The sequence below is a fragment of the Argentina silus genome (genome assembly GCF_951799395.1).
Source record: "Argentina silus genome assembly, chromosome: 10".
Taxonomy (NCBI): Eukaryota; Metazoa; Chordata; class Actinopteri; order Argentiniformes; family Argentinidae; genus Argentina; species Argentina silus.
Window position 1 is genome coordinate 18,307,272 of NC_139664.1, and position 18,118 is coordinate 18,325,389.

The following is an 18,118-nucleotide window of genomic DNA, read 5'->3' on the forward strand; positions in this document are numbered from 1 at the left end:
ACAGTCTGCTGATATATTCCTGCAGAATATATCGGAGACAGCGTGGCAGTTGCTTTTAATCTCCCCCCGCCTACTAGAATCCCACACCTTCCTGCAAGGCAGATGGAGCTGGAGGTGGAGGTGGAATGAAGTTTCCCCAAATGGCTCCAATCTACAAAAACTTTCACTCTTGTCTCTGGCATTGCAACTTTCTGTTTGTGCAGTTGTTGTCTTTTTCCTTCCAAACAAGACGTGCCTGCCAAGGCTTCTCTCTTCGTACAGTCCACGTTTCCCACATTTCAAGCTGTGTACTGTTTACTAAAGAGATCGGCCATGCACTGTGTTTCACTGTAAAAACATATTGGGGAACGGCAGACTTTGTGAAAACCAGCCTGTTCTGTGTGGTACCAGAGTACCGTATTAGCCCCCTGTTTTAGGCTGCAGGTGGCAGGCCATAAAAACCCTTCCAGTGCCTCACCTCTACCTACCTACTGTATCCTACTATGGTTACCTTAAGTGGGGCTGTATTCAGTCACACAAAAAGACAATGGAACAAAAGACATAATAGGCTTCTAGCACACTGGGGGGATCACTTTTTTTTTTTTAGACTCGCTCAATGCCATGAAGGACAGATTAAGTGTTTCAGACAGTTTTCTCATTACATGTCAAGAATACACCTCTCATTGTCCAGAAGTGTTTCTCTCTCCATTGTGAGAACCCAGACACTGCAGCACTGAGCACCCCCCCCCCCCCCCCCCAGCCCCCCCACCCCCCAGTCTTGTGTTACATTCAAATGATATACCAAGCGTCATACAGAGACACGGAGAGTGCGTTTTAATCACGCTCTTGCTCTCCGAGACGCTGAGGCGTATTATCTGGTACAATAGGAGAAAAGTTTTTCATCAGCAGTGTTCCGTGGTTTACCTCTGATACCAGTCTGTTCTGTTCAAGAGTTTGGTGTGCTAATTTGCTCTGGGGCATGAGGGACGATACATTTTCTTGTGTTTTAATTGCTAACATTGATATTTTTTGTTGTGGGAAAAAAAAAAGATGAGTTTGGGGTATTGATGGCTCGTTTCGGAGAGATTTTAGAGGTATGACAAGAAAAAACAATATGTCTGTATCCATCAGAGAAAGAGAAAGAGAAAGAGAAAGAGAAAGAGAGAGAGAGAGAGAGAGAGAGAGAGAGAGAGAGAGAGAGAGAAAGAAATAGATTAAGAGAGAGAGATCGCAACTGGGGGGAGCCTGCAGACACACATTTGTGAGTTTGTGTGTGTGCGCGTGTGCCTGTATACAATCATCTTATACCTCATACCCTCCTGGTGCAAGGACTGGGATGACCTTTTACACATTCAGGGTTTGTGACTCCGTGCCTGGGAGATTGAAGCAGTCATTACTGTGTAAATACGCATATCACTTCCTTTGCCTAACTCCCTTTGGCCAATAGATGGAGGAAGGTAGTGTTACTTTGCTGTTGCTGCCACTGGGTGTCTGATTAAATGTCAAGCAGATTTCACTCCGTTTTCACTCTGCAATTATCCCCCAGATCCAGAGTGTGAGATTGTCAACAGCGGAGCTGATTGTCACAGAGACACAAGGTTGCAGTTAGACTTTTGATTTGTTGTTGTGCAATTAAACCGGTCCTGATCTCCCCCTCCCCTTTTCATTTCCAAGTGTACTGTAGGAGCCCTCTCTCTCTCTCTCTCTCTCTCTCTCTCTCTCTCTCTCTCTCTCTCTCTCTCTCCCTTCCCCACTCGCTCTCCATCTCCATCACGCCGTCTGATTCGATTCTCTCTCTCTCTCTCTCTCTCTCTCTCTCTCTCTCTCTCTCTCTCTGTCCTTTCATCCAAATGATGATACCTTTATTTAATCTAATGGACACCTATGAACCCAGACATTGGGTGTTTTTGCTCGGCTACTACCATTAGTAATATTGAGTGTAAAACAGTTGGACTGTAAGAACTCCTGCATGCTCCAAATAGCAGGCCTGATTCAACCACATTTAATTCAATCCCAAACCACTCACATTTTACCTACTTTACATGGTGTAGATGTTTTAGTCGTGGTGAAAGGGCTTCTACCAGTAGCTGTTGGATAAGTTCAAACTTATCCAACATGTGGCAAATGTTCATGTTTGCCACTTTCTAAAAGGTCACAAACCTCGAACCTTGCGTCGTAAAATGTTGATCCGATATATTATCAAAAACACAAGTCTGAAAAAAGAAAATGTTATCAAAAACACAACTTATTCCACTTAAGCAGGGAGTTCATGATCGCTGGAAGGTCTGCTGCGATCATTAAAAGCTGATGGATCGTGTCTGATGTAAAGGAGAGGATTATATTTCCATATACTGTTGTACTGATTCTCCTCTTCTGTTTCATCCATAGTCTCTGTCGACAGCATGGGGCAGCATCTAGGAAAACGTGAGGCACATCCGGAGACTGAGAGCAAGGTAAGCATCCTAATTGAGGAGTGTGTGTGTGTGTGTGTGTGTGTGTGTGTGTGTGTGTGTGTGTGTGTGTGTGTGTGTGTGTGTGTGTGTGTGTGTGTGTGTGTGTGTGTGTGTGTGTGTGTTACCCAGGTCATGGAGTACAGTATACTCGGGGGCAAGGCAGCATGAGATTACTGACAAGCAGTCTGTTGCCCAGAGGGAAAGCAGTCTGTTGCCCAGAGGGAAAGTATGTGTGTGTGTGTGCGCGCGTGCGCGTGCGCGTTCTCAACGCTAGACAGGATACACAGTATGACATTTGAATGCACAGAGCAGTGTGTACCATACAGTGTGTCCTCTGAGGTAAGTATGATTGTTGTGTTTTTAATGTGTGTGTTTTTTTTCGGTGTGAAAGTTTGCCTTGTGATATTTTTAGCGTCCTTTATGTCCTAATCATTCACAGCTTCAGCGTTTATCAGTGTGGAAAAGGACTTTGGACCCCGCTGCAGTTGGCGAGCCGTCCTCGTCCTTCAGCTCGAATGAGCGATGACCTTTGAAACACTCTGACAGCTCCTAGCTCTCAATCACGTCTGAGAGTCTCGAATGTTTTTTTTTTTGTTCACTTCCATTTTCGTCGCCAAGTCCCAGATAACGTAACATTCCACCCAGTAAATGCCCGAAAGCTTTGCTTCTTCTGGATTTTGTTCCTCTGTATTGCTGTTTTCTAAACTGTCCCCATCCGCACTGTTTAGTTTGCTGTTTGAGAGGCTTTTCATTCTGCCCCCCCCCACCCCCACCCCCACCCCCCCCAGCTTGCGCTAATTTTTTAACCACAGACTAAGGATGTGGTCTTTCATGCACAGGTCTTTCTCGCCCTCTCGGTTTTTCCAAGAAGTATTGTTTTAGGAAACCACTTAAAGTAACTTGGTTAGCTTGATATTTGTAATTTGAACTTAAAAAGTCCCCCGGAAACATGCTGATGTTAAGCTTTTATTTACACAGTCATAGTATTTTTATTTAGCATAGACAAAACTCAAGACAGATCTCTGTGTTTGACTCTCTGTCTCTGTCTCTGTCTGTGTCTGTCTGTCTGTCTGTCTGTCTGTCTCTCTCCATCTCTCTCTCTCTCTCTCTCTCCCCATCTCTCTCTCTCTGGGAGATAAGTTCTCTATGCGGGCAGTGTGTGACAGAGAGGGGCTGTTTATCGGCAGCAGTGAGATAGCAGTGAGTTTTTTTTTTTTTTTTTTTTTACAGAAGTCAGTGAGTCTCGTTATTGACTGGTCAGGTTCTGAAAGTGTCAGTGTTGCTAGGCAGCGGTTCATTAAGTCCCATTAGACCGTGCCTGTGTGGAGAGGACACCGGGGTTTCAGTAAGTGAAGATAAACCTGCTACCCCTGCCATGCTAGGGCCACAGTCAGGAAGAGATAGGGTGGTGGTGGTGGTGGTGGTGGTGGTGGGGGTGGGGGGGGGGGGTGGGGGTGGTGGAGGCACAGGTAGGTAGAGAGAGAGAGAGAGAGAGAGAGAGAGAGAGAGAGAGAGAGAGAGAGAGAGAGAGAGAGAGGGTGAGAGGGAGGTAGAGAGAGACAGAGACAGAGAGAGATTGGTCGTGGGAGAGAGAGGCACAGAGAGAGAGAGAGAGAGAGAGAGAGAGAGGGAGGGAGTGGGCGAGGTTTCTGGACTTCACCTCTTTAATGTAACAAAGCCATTTCAGGTGAACGTTGTGGATGCGTCTTTTCGGTTCAGGGGCAGATTCATAGGCTGTGTTCTTAGGCCTTTGGGTTCTGCAACAGCAGAGGCAAGGCTTAAACACACTCATTGTGATTCCTGATTGTCATCTCCCACTCTAAAGATTGTCCCTCACATGCTTGGAAGGGCTCATTTCCCAGCTTGTTGTAGGCATGGGTTGGACCTAGGACATTATTGACAGTTACATAATGATAACAACCCTGCCATTCAGCCTGGATGTATGGAGGGTTGACCTCCAGAGAGTGGTTACCTAAGTGGTTACCCACTGATGCGTGATGCTCATCACCTCTGAAGGGACAAAAGGGGGTCTGCTCGGTGCATTATTGACAGATGGTGTTCCGATGTCTGTATTCCCACCAATCACATTCTGATTCTGACCGAGAGTTGCTGCCATGGTGATAGCCGATGCGTCGTGATAGCCATTCAATTTGTGCGGCTATTTCCATCCCTATTACCCATTATTGCGCACACACTCCCCCCCCCCCACCACACACACACACACACACACACACACACACACACACACACACCTCACAGTCTTCACAACAACAACACACAGATTACAGAAAGCACCAGTGAGCCGTTTGCTTCAGGGAGGATGAATAAATGATTGAATACATGATTGGATTGAAGACATGATTAAATAAGCTATTGATCAACGTGCAGACAGATGTTGTCGCCTCCTTAGCCGCCCATTCACTGAAGGTTTTTTTTACCCAGAGAGACCAGCTGATGTCCAGTGATGGATAATGATCTCATCATCCATCCAATACAATGAGTGACATCATGTGTTCTTTTGTCACAATGTCACTTAGGCTTTTTAGGACCATTTAGCCCCACTTTAATTTGATAGTCCCTTGTCCTAAACTATGCTCTAAAATGATCGATAAACTATCAGCTCCAACTCTGTTGACATGCAAGATTTATGATTAGGGCAAAGGTTTATGTTAGTTTTAGGGTTGGGGTTAGGGTTAAGGGTAGGGGCTAGGGTCTAGGCTTAGACAGTTCATTTAACAATGGTGATTGGTAGCTAAACATCTATAAACCATCTGTAGGGGACTATTCATATAAAGAAAACAAATATCTCTATGTTGTTACCAGTCTGTAGAGGAGAAGGTCGTTCTTATGCTGAAGGCTAGCGTTCTCTGTGTTGCCTTGTATTGTTGAGTCAAGCTGCCCCCTCACTAGAATAAACTGGATTAAAAAAAGCCTTGGAAGCCTGACAGTCTCTGTTTGCCGAGGGGTGAGGTTTGTTTGACAGCGCCGTTCATTACCTCTCACAGTTTGTTGTGAAAACCTAACAAATCCAAAATGGGACAGTACTTGAAACACAACATTGAAGAGTTTATTCCACTGTATATGAAAGCATTAGTCCTTGCCTCTCGCAGCCGTAGAGTTTAATAAACAGGAAGATAAAATTCAAAGCTGACTATGAGGTTGTCTGTGGTCTGCAGGCCCTTGCTGAGAGGGCTGTTATGTAGGAAATAAGCGTTGGATGATACAAAGGCAATGTTCTCATCGCTGGGTGTGCGTCATAGGTGGGCGAAGGGTGAGAGAGAGAGACTCGGGAGGTTACAGTAGGTTGGTTTCGGAGATAATTCCTAATAGGAGAGATGTACCAGGAGTCAAGGTCTGTGCTAATGGGGTTGGTATTGGTTTTAGTTCACACATATATTGTGAATATAAGGCGGATTTATATTCAGTATCCTCAGTCCTTGACTCGTAAAGCAACATTCCAAATGGATAGTAGGCTACTCGTTCTAGTTTTTAGAGGATGGGTTAGTGTAATGTAATGTGGTGTTGGATACCATTCCTTATTCCATTGAATGCATTACAATGAGCCGGTCCTCCGATTTCTACCTCCACCAGCCTCCCCTGTGTGTTATATCATATGGCCCTAAGGTTTTGCATGGATGTGTTACTGCAAGCATATTCTGTAGAGAGAGAGCACTATCTACGATATAGAACAGCCCCAACGTCCATATGTATCTAGTTCTGTGGCTGCTAGCTAGACGCTACTTGACTGAACATCGCGGAATGTGATGATGAGCCCTTAAAGGAGTTCTTTACTCAGAAATAATTCACTTCCTGGAATCGTGATATGATGAAGCAAAACCTGATAAAATCATCAAATCACTATTCCCGGAAGTAAATATACCTTTGTCATTAGGATATCTATGAGGCATTAATGCACAAAATAATAATATTTTGGCACCATACATATGGCGGACTGATGAGAAATAAAGCTGAGAAATATTTCTGAGCTAAGTACTCCTTTAATTGAATAGGACGTGTACAGTATGGTGAAGAGATGAGTCACTCTCTCTCTCTTTCTCTCTCTCTCTCTCTCTCTCTCTCTCTCTCTCTCTCTGTCTGTCTCTCAGCTCAACCCAGAAATTGCACCCCACCTATTGTGCATGTCTGCCTTGTGTAGGAAGGGGGGAGGGGGGGGGGGGGCGGCGGCTTTAAACGTCCAGTAATGTACTTTAATGGCACCAGATAATTAACCTCAGTCTTGCCTATGTCAATTTGTCACAGCTTTTCAAATTACAGCTGAGATAATAAGGGGAAGCCATTAAGATTCAGCAGCTCCGACTGCAATCAAGTTTTAACACACACACAAAGAGAGAGAGAGAGCGAGAGAGAGAGAGAGAGAGAGAGAGATTGAGGGTTGAAACTGGGGGGAGCCTGCAGACACACATCTGTGTGTGTGTGTGTGTGTGTGTGTGTGTGCAGGTATACAATCACCTTATACCTCATACCATGTAGGTGCAAGGACTGGGATGACCTTTTAGAGAGAGAGAGAGAGAGAGAGAGAGAGAGAGAGAGAGAGAGAGTGAGCGAGCGAGCTTGCGAGCCACAGCCGCCTCCGCTCCATGCACCGCCACTGTCTCAGGGGATTAGGGAACACAAAGTAGGAGAGAAAAGAGAAGAAAAGAAAGAAAGAGAAAGGAAGGAAGAAAGGGAGGACAGTTTCCACATCCTATGGGGGCGTTAAACATTGCCAGAACCACATGCATCCATAGCAGTGGTAATGACACCTCCACGCTCCTGTGGTTGGCTCAGGTCCAGAGGAGCACACTGCCCTGCCTGTTGCTGGCTGACTGCCTGTTGCTGGCTGACTGCCTTGGAGCTCATATGGACATATGGCACTGTCTCTGTTGGCCTGCTGTGGGTCCTGGCTACCTACCCTGGGCCTGAGTACCTACCCTGGGCCTGATTAACTACCCTGGGCCTGATTAACTACCCTGGTCCTGGCTACCTCCTCTGAGCCTGATTTCCTACCCTGAGCCTGATTACCTACCCTGAGCCTGATTACCTACCCTGAGCCTGATTACCTACCCTCGGCCTGATTACCTACCCTGGGCCTGATTACCTACCCTGGGCCTGATTACCTACCCTGGGCCTGGCTACCTTCCCCGGTCCTGGCTACCTACCCTAGTTCTGGCTACCTACCCTGAGCCTGATTACCTACCCTCGGCCTGGCTACCTACCCTAGGTCTGATAGGGACATATGGGACTCTGTCAGCCTGATCTAGACCTAGACTACAGGATGTATGAGACAATGCCTGGTACTGGGCCTGGCTCCCTGTCTGGGGACGATAGGGACATATGGGACTCATCCTGTCAGCTTGCCCTCTAGGGAACAGGGGACGCCAGACCGACCAGAAGGTGGAGGCAGGCAGCCAAACCCAGGCCAGGGCTGAATTGGTTCCCCTTTCTGAAAGGCACACTACACACTACAGAGCCAAAACCAGGGGGAGGGAAACTCAAGTAATGGAGTTTGCGACCGCTACTGAATAGAATGCACTGTTGTGGATGAAATCATTATTTCATTAAATAGGCCTATTTCAGTGCAGGTGACCAGAATACCAAAGTGTTCATCAGAAATGCATTCAGAGAATGACTTTTGATTCATGATTACTTTTACTCATGATGCAAACTTTTCGATGATGAAGTGAACTGCCTCCCTCTTCTGCTTTATGATTGTTATTCATGAATGATATTTATGGGGCTGTGGAACTTGGGAGACAGGATGTTTTTTATCTGAGTTGAATTTATGCATTCTCAGGTCTGTGCTAGCATCCAATCTCCATTGTTATGGAGTTCATATCCATAACCTCCAGAGCTCATGTTCATGTCCGGCCATTTTGAAGCAATGTTATTGGCTCCCTAGGCCTATAGAGAGTCTCTATTGAGTCATGCTTTACATGAGTGTTCCCATCACTGTGTAATAACAGTTCCTATTACTGTGTAATAAGAGTGTTTTATTCACACTGTGCATCGTGTTATAGGTAGGGTTAGGGTCAGTGTTAAAGCTGTAAGCTCAGTGAAGCAGTGAGAACATACAATACGGTTTACACTGTACTCACTGTGGTAACTTGAGAAGAAACCAAAGCCGAAACGTGTTATGCTTAGTAACCTTTACTTTAGAAAGAATAGGAACACAAAGACATCGCAAGAACACAAAGATGACGTAAGGGAAGGGTCAAAGGTCATAGAATAAGACCGTAAAATAATAATACAGATATTCTCATACGTTATACATGACTATATATATATATATTATTTTTTTTAGGGCTTTTAGGGCATTTCTGCTTTATTGGGATAGAGACAGTAGAGATTGACAGGAAGGATGGGAGAGAGAGGAGGGATGACATGCAAGATAGGTCGAGGGTCGGAATCGAACCAGGAACCTTGCGATTACGTGGTAAGCGCATTAGTGTGCTACGCCACTAAGCGCCCCCACATGACTATATATTCAATCTGAATATTGTACACACTATAACACTTACAATGGTCATTATACGGTATCTAATGACTTGTGATACTGTAATGTAAAGTGTGACCACAGTTGGTGTCTCCAGTCTGTCTCCAGATGAGGGAGCCTGAGGCTAAGTTAGTGGGCATGAACCATGCTATTGTGCCTACTACTGTACTGTACCCGCCCTGAGACCAGCTGATGTGTTGCTATGTACTGTAGTCTGTACACACATGCTCCCACATTCAGCCCAACATGCCAGTTCCTGTTTCTGCCTGTAGCGGGTGGTACAGCGAGCCGCTCTCTCCCTGGAGAGACAGGAGAAGTCAAATTTCTCTCCTGTCCCTTCCCTCCCAATCTGGCGGCCGGTGGAGGTAGGAATTAGAGGACAGGCTCATTGTAATTGCGTGGGTTGGAATGTGTTCGATGTGTTTGATACCGTTCCTCATTCCGATCCAGTGAATGAGCTCGTCCTCCGATGTCTACATCCACCAGCCGTCCTGCAGTGTCGGACGCCCATATCCTGGCCTCTCCTGGTGTTTGTTACACAATCGTATTCACGGTAGCTTTCCTGTTCTGTATTTCCTAATCCGACCAGAGTTGAAGGCTATCCAAAACATTCCTACAGGGGCAAAAAAAAAAATACCTCAGGATATTACAGAATGTTCGAACTCCCAACACATTCCACTCAGTAGGTTGAATAAGATTGTACTACAGAACACAGAGACATTCCACATTTTGGAAACTGGAGCAGGGACAAAGAAAGCAGATATGAATAGGACATTTGTGGCATAACTAAATACCTCATCTCAGAACCCAGAATCTCATCTTTGAGATTCTAACTGCAACTAGCTTAATAAACAGTTTTTATTTTCACCGTCCATGTCACACCACTGATATTCAATGCTTGAGTATTGTTTTGTAATACAGTACTCTGTTTTCAATCACTCATATCACTCATAGTTTAAGTGAGTTGTGTCTGTTTGACTATAATGACCGGCTGAGGGAGATGATTTTCAAGAAGCACCCACTGGTCTCAAGTAATTGCATTTTGGCACTGAGAGAGAACTTTGTCTTGGGCTATTTCCTGGATGGCGGACATTTATTTCTCCGAGCAATGTTGTTTTGCCTTCTGTGTAATTTGTATTTTTTCCTCCTCGTACTATATATGCTGTTCTAGGGCTAATAATGAGCTTTAACCCTCCAGACAGCCGTAGAATTAATTGATGCACTCATCGTTTGTGTTCCAGTAGGTCTCCTGGCTAGTTGCCCTGGCCTACTTATCAGATTGCCAAACTTTAGTTTGAGCGACCCCACTACAGCATTGGATGAAGCGCTGATAACCTCTGAGCAGCAAGCCCTTCATATATATATGTGCGTGCGTGGGTCTGTGTGTGTGTCTGTGTGTGTCTGTGTGTGTCTGTGTGTGTCTGTGTGTGTCTGTGTGTGTGTGTGTGTGTGTGTGTGTGAGACCATTGGCAGTGTGAGCACATCCCGCAGTCTGAAGCAAGAGTGAGATTGAGTCTCGGAGATCCATTCATCACCCCTTAGAGGGATAACCACACCGCTTAAGGTCACACTTCTCAGACGAGCACAGATAAGACAACAACCTTTGACTCCCTCTTTAAGAAATCCATCCAAGTCATGAAAGGAGTTCAAATTGCCCCACTCCAACTCCTTTGAGAAAAGCTCTGACTATATTCACGCATAATACACTGGGAAAGTATGGTAAAAGACCGGAATGGTAAAGGACTTACACTACAGTAGCTCCTTGTAGAGAGCCTCATTCAATAGCCCCCGCCATCCAATTGACATTCGATACAGACGTTTGAAATGGTATCATTGAAAAGATAACAGACCATCAGGCGAGGTTGATAGGGCGAGGCCTGATGGTACAGAGATCGGGTGCGTCTGCTGCCTGACAGCGTCTGTGTCTGGGCAGTGCTATTATGCTGCTGGATTTAGTATTAACCTCCTCTTCGACGCTCCTCGCAAAGCTGAAAATGTGATTGTGGCGGGTGGTTTTGGCCTTATCTCCCTCGCCGCGTGCAGTGCGGCGAAGCCCCAGAGGCCGATGATGATGATGATGATGATGGTGATGCCGTGGCGCCCGTCTGCCTCTCCGTCCCCCCCCCCCCCTCTCCGTCCCCCCCGTCCCCTCCCAGGGAAGCAGCGCTCAACAAGATTTATTTCTAATCCCTCTATTCTGGTGGGCAGGTGCACAAAGTAACATCAGCTACCGCCCGCGGCCGGTGACAAGCCCGCTGATGCTTTAGAGAAATGGCCCCGTGATTCTTCTCTCTTCCATCTTGTCCTCGCCTCGTCCCACAATGTTTTTCATCGTGAAAAAGGAGTCCAAGAAGAGAGAGAAGGTTAATTGAATGAACTATGTCGATAATGGGAGGGGAGGGGAGGGGAGGGGATTTTCCAAAAGTTCAAAAGTGCAAAGAATAGTTTACCACCAATCCCCTGCTGTGTACACTTGAATCTGAGGGCCTGAAACTGGATATGAACAATGGCGGGTCGGGTGTATTCAAGGTCTGTTTGAAAGAGTAGTCCAGCTGAGTGACTATAACACAGCGAAACACCAGAAGCTGTCTTCCTGGAAACAGTCTCCTCTGAGTGCCAATGTTCTACACACACACACACACCCACACACACACACACACAATGTAGGGGTGTGTGGGAGGTTGGTGTGTGTGTGTGTGTGTGTGTGTGTGTGTGTGTGTGTGTGTGTGTGTGTGTGTATGAGAGTGTGAAAGAGAGCGAGAGAGGTTGATGCGTTAGTGTGGGTGTGTGGACGTGTTGGGAGGGAACATCGATCCATTTATCCATGTAATGCTTTTATGATAAAATGTGTACAAAAGCCTTGAAATGTGCCTGACTTTTGAGTGCCTATGTTAATGCAGGTGAGGTTCCAGCTAAACAAACAGCTAATTGTTTTGAGGTCCTAATTCAGATATGTCTGGCTGCAAAATAATGAACCGTCTCCCAGCTCTGTTGCCATGGCAGCTCACTACCTCCTCCTGTTTGTGCTCTTTTTGAAGGCTCCCTCGCCAGAAGTTGAAACAGAACCCGAACCCGAACCCGAAATGACTCAGAACACAGCGGAACCAGCAGAACCCGAGACACAAGACGAAGTCTTCGGTAAGAGTTCTATCGCTGTTACTATTTGATTTGATTTGATTTGATTTGATTTGTTTATTAAAGTGTCTTACATCTTTCACGGTGCCCTGCTCCGTGCCCTGCTTTTAAAGACGCTGTCATCTTAGAATATACTGTCGGTTTCTATGGCGGCATAGGGGCTCATGATGCTTTTTGAAATGCTAAAATGCTGTTGCTTCACAGGGATTAAAGGGTTTTGAGGATTAAAGGTGCCAACCTGAATGCCTTACCTAAAAGCCCTCTTCCAAAAGCTCAGTGTGTGTCTTTTCGATCGAAGAGAGAATAGACCTGTGCTCCACCGCACACACACACGCACACACACACACACACACACACACACACACACACGCACACACACACACACACACACACACACGCACACACACACACACACACACACATGCACATGCACACGCACAGACACGCACGCGCACGCACACACACACACACACACACACACACACACACACACACACACACATGCACAAGCACAGACACACACACCCACACCCTGCAGTGTGTCCGAAGTGAATGGGCCGTGTGATGAGAAAGTAGCAGTAACCACTGACTCATAACTGATGAGTGTCACCCTCGTTGGTAATGGAAGACACTGAGACCCCCACCCCCTTTTTTTCCCCGTGGTCCCTGAGTAACTCTGTCAATCTGAAAGTAAGGTGTGTTTTTGTACTTCGACTCCCCTTGGTCTGCTTGCTTAGACCCTCTGGTTTCACAGTGAAACGTGTAAACCTCACAAACACATTAGCACAATGCGTGTCTGTTATGTGAGGCCAGAAGTCAGGGCTAGTCCTAGATGTGTAAGAATAAGGATGACATAGACACAGAGGTACGTAGACACCTAGATACATAGAGAGAGACGGGTGACTCCGTAATACTGCAAGTCAACAGGCGAGGGCAGAATGTAATGTCATAACAGAGCAGCAGTACACCGCTGGCTGGGAGTGTATGGGAGTAGCCGAACGGCTGTCTCCTCAGTGATCTCAATGCACAATCTCTGTGGGCAGAGTCAGGGTGGTTCAGAGTGAGAGAGATGCACAGATCCTCAGTGGATGGAAAAAAACAAAAAACACAAAAAAATAGGAGGAGAGACACTCTGAATTGTCTTTGCAATTCCCCCTTGCTGTCAAAAGACATTTTGTGCTTTAAAAAGTGCTGATATGAGTTATTGTATATTTTTGCTGAGGGTGTCTACAGTATACCGCACACCGTATCAAATGATCGATTTTTGGCAGACACCTCCCTCTCTATTCAACGAGAAACCTCAAATCCACCGTCTCCATTTGAGTGACGATCAGCAATTCTTTGTGTACCTGCAGGGAAAGTGTCATTGAAAGTTACAACCCCTCTTGCGAATCGCTGAATCTTCTCGTTCAATTTTAAACGTCTTCCGTACATCGCATGTCTGGCAGCAGAAGTCAATCATTCTGACTTTGACTCTCGGATCGACATGGCTGCCGCAATCTCAGTAGGAACTGGAGGTGAAAAATTCAAGGTAAATTTCACATTGATTCGTTTCAGAATGCAGTTACACGCTTCTGTTGACAGAATATGAACATTTTCATCGGTTTCTCGCCCTCGATGTTATGACTCAAACGCAGACCGGCATCTCTCTCTCCGTGTGGTGAACAGTAATTGTCTCCTCGCCTTCTCTCACCCCTGCCAGTTGTGATTAAAACGTCAGGGGATGGATGGCACCCCTGAGCCAGAGGAGAAGAAATGTTCTTTTGTCTCCGGCACGTGGGCTTTGGCCCCTGGAGCAGAACACATATATCGACTGAAGCCCAAGACGGCAAAAACAAGAAGCTCAGAGTTGACCCCTGTGGCTCGCCGCTGCTCCTCTCCACAAACACACACAAAACACACGCACAAAACACACGCATGCGCGCACGCACACACGTGCGCACGCACACACGCGTGTGCCCCTACACACACAAACACACACATACACTACACACACACACACACATGCACGCACACACAACACGCACACATAGGGGTATGAGGAGAGAGGTGTGAGAGGGTAACCCAGGGAGACAAAGATGAGAGAGAGAGAGAGAGAGAGAGAGAGAGAGAGAGAGAGAGAGAGAGAGAAAGAGTGCTGACCGTTATTCTTAAAAGGTAATAATGGCTCTGCCGTGCTTGTCATGAGGCATGGAGGGAAACAGATGGGCTTAGGGCTGGTGTCACGACAACAGGAGGAGAGGAGAGGAGAGAGTGGGGAGATGGAGGAGAGGGGAAGGAGAGAAAAGAGAGGAGAGGGGGGAAGGAGCGGAGGGGAGAGAGGGAGGAGAGGGGAGCGCGAGTGATGGAAAGAAGCAGAGGGCGAGAGAAAGGATCAGAGGGAGAGAGAGAGAGGATCAGAGGGAGAGAGAGAGAAGAGAGTGCCCCCAAGACACGGGACAGGTGATGAAAGCTCAGTGTGCCTCAGTTACCAAGTAGGCCAGATCAATGAGAGAGGGGAGAGGGGGGGTGTGAGGGGGTGTGAGGGGGTGTGAGGGTGGAGAGAGGGGGTGTGAGGGGGTGTGAGAGGGGAGAGAGGGGGTGTGAGGGTGGAGAGAGGGGGTGTGAGGGGGTGTGAGGGTGGAGAGAGGGGGTGTGAGGGGGTGTGAGGGTGGAGAGGGGGGGTGTGAGGGTGGAGAGAGGGGGTGTGAGGGGGTGTGAGGGTGGAGAGAGGGGGTGTGAGGGGGTGTGAGGGTGGAGAGGGGGGGTGTGAGAGGTGAGAGAGGGGAGGGATGGGTTGTCATAGGGGAGAGAGGAGAAGGATGGGAGGGATTCAGGGCTCAAGGTAACTATCGGTCAAGACGTGTAACTTGGATTACCGTGTGTGTGTGTGTGTGTGTGTGTGTGTGTGTGTGTGTGTGTGTGTGTGCTCTCATCCGTGTGCATGCATGTGTTAGCGCATGTGATACTTTGATTACCGACTGTGTGTGTATGTGTGTGTGTGTGTGTGTGTGTTTGCATGCATGCGTGTGTGCGCTCATCCGTGTGCATGCATGTGTTAGCGCATGTGATACATGAGTTTGCTTGTGTGTATGTATGTGTGAGGTTGCATGGGAGCATGTGATTATGCGTTCCCACACGCCTGAGCGGAGGGATGTGTGTGTGTGTGTGTGTGTGTGTGTGTGTGTGTCTGATCAGGTTTCTTCTTCTCCTCCTCAGTAATGTCTTGTTGTCATCACGGTGGGGGGGGTACAAGGTAGAGCGATGGCATCGATCTGTTACTCGATATCCTCCTTTCAGCCAATGAATGTCCCCATGTGATAACCACTTGTCATCAATCAGCATTGGGTAGGCCTGAGTAGCCGTTCAATAAGAACATCAGACGCTGCTTCTCCGAGCCACGGCTGCAGGGCAGGAAACGCGGTTTTTAAGCCTGGCGGACGGATGGAAAATGTTTAAGCCTCCCTCTGACGGATGGAAACGTGTGTTTGATCCCGTTCCTCATTCCGTTCCGTGCATTTACAACAAGCCCGTCCTCCGATGTCTACCTCCACCGGCCTCCCCTGATGGGAACATCCGTGACACACAGCGCAACATGTCAACGGGTTTTGTTTCGTTTTTTTTTTTTTTTTTTTACAACTTGAACTTTTTAAGTTATAGAGTTATAGAGAACTTTTTGAGTTAAAACCGCGTCAGTGGACCGCTTTGGTCCCCGCGACAGGCTTAGCGTCGACATGGCGTCCGTTGACGTCTCTCTTCAGAAGCTGTGATTCTGCAGTCAGGCGATAAGGAGTGACTTCTGAGCGCTCTGATGCAGGTGAAACGTGCTGATGCCTCATTTAATTTTCGTAAGGATGCGCTTCAAAGCTGCCTCTAACCCCCCCCCCCCGCCCCCCCATACAACCCAGCACATACCGTAGGCCTTACACACCCGAAAGAGAAATAAGTGGATTGCCATTGAGATGAATTGAGACGAAGACTGCGAGGCGGAGAGCAAAGCCACACCGGACACTACTGAGGGGAGGGGGGGGGGGGGGGGGTAAACTTGTTATTGTTTCCCTAAAGAGAGCACTTAATCTGGTGGAGGGTGGTCACATGGGGTCGGTCCTTGGCCGAGGCTGTTTTATGGAGTGTTATTTGTGTCGATCATAATAAACTGTCGCTTTCCAACACGCTGATAGCGTTTCACTCTGATAGGGTGTAAAACAATAAATAAATACATTTAAAAAAAACTCTGATAACACAGACTCTTAGAAGCAGGTTCTAAGAGTCAGTGTTATCAGAGGTTTTTTTAGGGTTTTTTTTAGAAGCAGGTATATATATATACCTGCTTCCTAGAGTCGGTGAGTCCTGAGAGCAAAGAACATTGCTTCTCTGAATTTCCTGTGAAGTACGTCAACACACCCCAACGAAAACCATTTGGCGTCAAAGTGGACTCGTACAGACGATGAAAAAGATGGAATTTCCCCCCACATTGCCATGGTTAAAGTGTTTTACGAGGGCGAGCTTTCGTGGTGCTTTAATGCAACCTGTTCTGTTTGAGTTCTCATCAGCGGGCGTCTCGTCTGTCGAGCGTTAAGGACGTCGGGCGCGTGGCTCTTCCTGTTCCAGGCTTAAGCAAACACTCCCCTGAGCTTGAGCCTCCTGTTAAAAGCCCATTACGGATCCATTACCTGGGTCTGGCTCAGGCAGGCAGGCAGGCAGACCCACTCTCAGCAGGACAGACCCCTGTGTGTCCTCTCCATGTCCGCCCCTGGCACTCTGGCACTGTCTCCATCGCCGCCTGCTCTGTCTGGGTCACCGTTAACCCTTTAGCCGCCCCGTCTCCTCCTCCTCCTCCTCCTCCTCCTCCTCCTCCTCCTCCCTGCCTCCCAAACTGTCAACCACTCCATTGTCCCCCATCTCTCTGAACCACCTAAGCTTCAGACCTGGATCAATTACTTTTTTTGGTGCCCCAATATATGACTGTATTTTAGGGGTGCTTGATTCAGCAAGTAATTGCATTTGACTCAGGACGGTTTAACATTCAAAGGGGATTTTTAATTACCACACCACAGTGTGTTTGCTAGCCACTGGCTATATATCCCTGGCCATGACAGGGGGGGGCCTAGGGGTCTTCACATGGATGAGAGAGAGCCCACCGAGCCTCGGTGCCCTCAAACACAGCATCACCTCATCTCCCCTGGAAAAATCTAAAGACAACAGGATGAAAGAGTTTTTATTAGATCTAAAACAGGCTGCATGAAAAGAACTTCATCTCTCTCCAGATAGCTTCTAAGCTCCAGTTAGCCTCAAAGCCCTTTAGACACTGCAATTTAGAGTAATAAATCATACTATAGCATACCTAAGCTCTTACAACATAGGCTAATGTATTCTCATGCTGCGGAGGGGGTTATGCAGACCACCTGGGTGTGTTTTGGAACAACTATAACCGTATGTGGTCGTTTCAGCTATAACCTTATTTGGTTGTTCAGTTTCAGCTTCTTGCTTGTCAAAAATGGAGACCGAGGTGAGGTTGTCCTAAGCCTCTGGTCATGGGCCACTTTGACTGTTTTTCTCTAGAAATTGCCTCCTAGGGGGTACTAGAGTCCGATGAAGAACACTTTTCTGTTTTCGACACTCGGAAACGGTCAATATCTATTCAAAACATGAGACAATGTTCTACCACCTTCAAAAGAAATCGATAAAAAGGGCAGAGACATGATGGGAGAAATGACGGGATACAAATCAAAAGAAGCTGGAATGAATTGGGGAGAGAATGACAATAGGAAAAATGATGCAAAGATAAGGAACTAAAGAACAGACGTTGAGGACTCGGGGGATGCCTTTGATGCCGATTCCTCCCGAGGTCACAATCTTGCTTATTTTCAGACAATTGAATGATTCGTGACTCAATCGTGCCTTTTCTTTATGCGCATTGTCTGTATAATTGCATTTAGGACCCGGCTTCTTCTCCTTCTTCTCCTTCTTCTTCTTCTCCTTCTCCTTCTTCTTCTTCTTCTCCTTCTTCTCCTTCTTCTCCTTCTTCTTCTTCTTCTTCTCCTTCTTCTTTTTCTCCTTCTTCTCCTTCTTCTTCTTC

General features: G+C 47.0%; 1 protein-coding gene across 1 annotated transcript in view; it reads left to right on the forward strand.

Moving 5' to 3' along the window:
- LOC310811001 (myelin basic protein-like) overlaps positions 1 to 18,118 on the forward strand; it is a gene marked incomplete at its 3' end in the record, with an annotated part of 39,344 nt that overhangs the window by 9,891 nt on the left and 11,335 nt on the right. The window contains exons 2-3 of the mRNA XM_083678966.1: positions 2,368 to 2,432; positions 11,964 to 12,063. Of these exons, the coding sequence (XP_083535092.1) occupies positions 2,382 to 2,432; positions 11,964 to 12,063 (151 nt within the window). The 5' untranslated portion in view covers positions 2,368 to 2,381. The remainder of the gene's footprint in view (positions 1 to 2,367; positions 2,433 to 11,963; positions 12,064 to 18,118) is intronic.